This window comes from Eleutherodactylus coqui, chromosome 9 (assembly GCF_035609145.1).
Source record: "Eleutherodactylus coqui strain aEleCoq1 chromosome 9, aEleCoq1.hap1, whole genome shotgun sequence".
NCBI classification, from domain to species: Eukaryota; Metazoa; Chordata; class Amphibia; order Anura; family Eleutherodactylidae; genus Eleutherodactylus; species Eleutherodactylus coqui.
The window spans coordinates 45,219,082-45,223,653 of NC_089845.1; the positions used below are offsets into that span (position 1 = coordinate 45,219,082).

General features: G+C 47.0%; 1 protein-coding gene across 1 annotated transcript; it reads right to left on the minus strand.

Annotated features, from left to right (window-relative positions):
- Positions 1–338: 338 nt before the first annotated feature.
- On the minus strand, positions 339–4,171 carry LOC136578645 (tubulin alpha-8 chain-like). Its single transcript, XM_066578837.1, has 4 exons — positions 3,910–4,171; positions 3,449–3,597; positions 2,631–3,311; positions 339–635 (listed from the first exon to the last, which is right to left on the minus strand). Exons 1-4 carry the CDS (start codon positions 4,169–4,171, stop codon positions 339–341), a joined length of 1,389 nt encoding a protein of 462 aa, XP_066434934.1.
- Positions 4,172–4,572: the final 401 nt, after the last annotated feature.

Consider the following 4,572-nt stretch of genomic DNA (forward strand, 5'->3'; position numbering starts at 1 on the left):
TGGGCAAGGTCGCCATGTAGCAAATGCCTTATACCCCACATTCTGTAGCAGCTATAAGAAATCCTCCGTGTGATTATCATTAGTATTGCTGCTGCACTGGTGGCGCCTGACACATGTAACCCATTTCACAGACAACACTCTGCCATTGTCACAAGACATCCTATGATCTGGATGGCTTTGCCCTGGCACAGTTACAGTTGGCAGAGACGGTTGCTATAGTTGTCTGTTCTTCCCTCACACTCTATTGACACTGAGAACTCGGCTTAAGAATAACTTATACAATGACCATTCAGCACATTCTGAGTTTTCACAGATTTATTGAGTCTTGCAGCCTGCGTTTACTCTTCTCCATCTCCGCTGTTCTCCTCCATAAAGGAATCAATTCCAACCTCTTCGTAATCCTTCTCCAGGGCGGCCAGGTCTTCTCGTGCTTCTGCAAACTCCCTCTCCTCCATGCCTTCCCCGACGTACCAGTGAACGAACGCTCGCTTAGCGTACATCAGGTCGAACTTGTGGTCCAGCCGGGCCCAGGCTTCAGCAATGGCGGTGGTGTTACTGAGCATGCAGACCGCCCGCTGCACCTTAGCCAGATTACTGCCGGGAACCGCAGTGGGTGGCTGGTAATTAATGCCAACCTGCGAGAGGAGAGAGGCAACACAGATATTAGTATGAGTGATACAAGTATATAGAAGCATCTGATATAGCATCACCTAGCGTATACTCCACTCACATCCAAAGCTGCATTCAGAGCTCTTCTTGATGGCACTTTGACTCATTGACCATCCTAAACTCTGCATGAGCTCCTATATTGTCTGGGCTGCATTGCATTGTGGGATTTGTAGCCTTACTATATCTCAGCTTCATGCATCACATCAGAGAATGCTCTGAACATAAACTGAACCAGCAACGTTCAAGATGGCAATGATATGTGGAACACTGCAGCTGGGGGGTAACACTGACCTCCTATATTACTTTACTGCATAGCATTGTGGGTGGCACAGCTTAAGTGCCAGAGATTTATCACTTATTTTCATTTTTTCGTTCTCACCTTCCAAGAGCCGTAACTTTTTAATTTTTCCATGTACACGAATGTATGAGGATTTGGACTTTGCAGGATGAGTTGTATTTTTTAAATGGTATTTTAGGGCTTCTACCAACTAGCGTGTTTTTTTAACGCTGCGATATCACTGTGTTTTTTTACTGCAAATGTCAATGGGATTTTCTACTGTTAAAATCGCATTGTACAAAAATCGCAGGAGCACAAACTTGCTATTTTTGTGCAATGCAATTTAAGGCTGCATTCACACGAACATATATCGGCTTGGTTTTCACGCCGAGCCGATATACATTGTCTCTCTCTGCAGGGGGGGGGGGGAGGATGGAAGAGCCAGGAGCAGGAACTGAGCCTCCTGAGCTCTCTGCCTCCTCTCCGCCCCTCTGCACTGATTGCAATGAAAGGGGGCGGGGCTAATTGCCGAGCATTAGCCCCTCCCCCGTCCCGCCTCTCCCCGTTGCAAATAGTGCAGAGGGGCGGAGAGGAGGCAGAGAGGGGGCGGGAGCTTTGTTCTGCGAGTCGGTACGATTACGGTGATATTAAATTTATACAGTTTTTTTAATGTTTTTTTATTTTTAAAAATTGCTTTTCGTCGCCATATCCTGAGATTTTTTTTGTCAATTGCGCTGTGTGAAGGCTCGTTTCTTGCTGGGTGAAGTGTAGTTCCATTTGGGGTGCAAACATCTTTTTGTTCACCTTTCATTAAAATTTTTTGGGAGCTGGGATTGAAAGAAAAAAGAATTCTGGCACTCCATCTTTTATTTTATTTTTTAACAGCCTTCATCGTGCAGGATACAAGTTATATTTTACTAGTTCAGACTTTTGCGTACACGGCAAAACCAAATATATGTTTTATTTTTATTTAGTTTTTTATATTGGAGAAATGTTTTTTTTTTTTTGTTAACATAAAAAAATTGGTTTTCTAAAGTTTTTTTTAACACTTTCATTTACTCCCAACACAGGACTTGAATTTGTGATCATATGATCGCTAGTACTATATAACACAATACTTCAGTATTACAGTATATAGCGATTTTTGATGTTGCCTGCCATGGGCAGGGCTTAATAGGCAGCTATGCATGGCAGCCCTGGGGCCTTCAGTTGGCTCTGGGTTGCCATGCAAGTCCATTGGCACCCCCTGATTGCGTTGATGGTGGTGCCAATGGGATGGAGGAAGGGTTCCACCCCCACTCTGTTTGGACCGTGACACCTAAGCAGTTAACTGGCACGATAAGACATAGCTTTGATCACGGCAGTCAGCCATCAGAAACAGCTGATAGCCACTGGGTGTGGAGCGGGCTATGCTCCCGAGCCCACTCCATACATTCTTCAGGACCGTAGGACCTTCATATTTATTTGGCGGTCCAGAAGTGATTAAACTGCTGCTGTGTATATATAAAGGTTACAATGCACCCTTGTAGTGCATACACTAAACCAACAGGGGGCAGCATACACATGTGAGGTTTTGCAGCCTGATTGCTAGCATGTAATAATTAGAATTCTGAATTCAGCTCTGGATGCTACTGGAGTATAACATAATACTTTTTTTTATATCATTGGTATATAGGCTTCTTACCTTAAATCCTGTAGGACACCAATCCACAAACTGGATTTGTCTCTTGGTTTTGATGTTTGCAATGGCCATGTTGACATCCTTGGGTACCACGTCACCCCGGTAGAGCATGCAGCAGGCCATATACTTCCCATTGTGAGTGTCACATTTCACCATCTGGTTGGAGGGTTCAAAGCACGAGTTGGTAATATCAGTAACGGACAGCTGCTCATGGAACGCCTTATCAGCCGAAATGATGGGCGCGTAGGTGACCAGAGGGAAATGGATTCTCGGGTAGGGAACTAGATTGCTCTGGAACTCTGTAAGGTCCACGTTGAGTGCGCCTTCGAATCTCAGAGATGCCGTGATAGATGACACAGTCTGGCCAATGAGTCTGTTGAGGTCAACATAGGTAGGGCGTTCGATATCCAGGTTACGCCTGCAGATGTCATATATGGCCTCGTTGTCCACCATCAAGGTGCAGTCAGAGTGCTCCAGCGTGGAATGGGTGGTCAGGATAGAGTTGTATGGTTCCACTACCGCTGTGGAGATCTGAGGCGCTGGATAGATGGCGAACTCCAGCTTAGACTTCTTGCCGTAGTCGACCGAGAGGCGCTCCATGAGGAGGGAGGTGAATCCGGAGCCTGTGCCTCCTCCAAAGCTGTGGAAGATGAGGAAACCCTGGAGGCCAGAGCAGGCATCACTCTGCAAATACAGGAGGACATATAACATCAGAGCATAGAACGGTACAGACAATGCCCCCCCATATCTAATGTGACAGACCATGCAAGGTGGGACCGTCTACTTAACGCTCACCCTAATTAATATGATGCTGCACTCACCAGTTTCCGAATCTGATCCTGCACCACATCGATACTTTCCTTGCCAATGGTGTAATGACCGCGGGCGTAGTTGTTTGCTGCATCCTCCTTCCCAGTAATGAGCTGATCCGGGTGGAAAAGGTGGCGGTAGGGTCCAGCACGGACCTCATCTGGAGAGAGAACAAAAGGTTAAATACACTTTTAGGCTTCATCACCATGAGTGGACAGGTCACTGGACTCCTGAAATACTCTGTGATACTGGTAAATATACTTTTCCGCTATGTAACTCCAAGTCTATGACCTCCCACAGGATCCACACACTTCTCTACTGAAATACTTTCTGCTTTAGTGGGATTGCTGTTTCCACTCTGCAACTCTGAGTCTATGACCTTCCTCAGCACACTGCTACCCTGAAATACTGAGTGTAGCTGTGGCACCCAGTTCCTTCCACTATGTGGTTAGTTGAACACATGGCCACTTACCTACAACAGAAGGCTCCAAATCTACTAAGACAGTGCGAGGAACGTACTTTCCATTTCCGGTTTCGCTGAAGAACGTGTTGAAGGAATCATTGTAGGAACTTGGGTTGTTCTTATCCCCCAAGCAGGTACCATCAGGCTCGATGTTGTGCTCCAAGCAGAAGAGTTCCCAGCAGGCATTGCCAACCTGTACCCCGGCTTGGCCGACGTGCACTGAGATACACTCCCTCTGTACAGGCTGAGACAGATTAATTAGTAACAGCATTTTGAGGTGTACAAATCTTTTTGATCACTTTTTGGTCTTTTTAACACGTCCGAGTTTTCACGGCTGGCCGATATAGGGTGTCCCTTTCTGCAGGGGGAGGAGGCGGGACGGGAGCAGTGCACTGAGCTCCCACCCTCTCTCCGCCCCTCGGCACTGTTTACAATGGGAGGGCCGGGACTGGCGCAGAGCTAAGTTCCACCCTGCCCCCTCCCATTGCAAATAGTGGCGAAGGGCGGAGAGGGGGCGGGAGCTAAGTGCACTACTCCCGGCTCAGGCCGCCTCCTCCCCCTGTAGAAAGGGACACCGTATATCGGCTGGGCGTGAAAACCCGGCCGATATACGGATGTGTGAATAAGCCCTTATTCTGATTTTTTGGGTGTCGGGATACCAAAAAAAAAAAC

Bases quoted from the DNA above. Each gene is read 5' to 3' on its own strand.
- LOC136578645 (XM_066578837.1), bottom strand. From the start codon at position 4,171: ATGCTGTTACTAATTAATCTGTCTCAGCCTGTACAGAGGGAGTGTATC. The intron at 3,598-3,909 runs GTAAGTGGCCAT...TTCTCTCTCCAG, and splicing joins TTTGGAGCCTTCTGTTGTAG to ATGAGGTCCGTGCTGGACCC. The intron at 3,312-3,448 runs GTGAGTGCAGCA...CTGTATTTGCAG, and splicing joins AGGATCAGATTCGGAAACTG to AGTGATGCCTGCTCTGGCCT.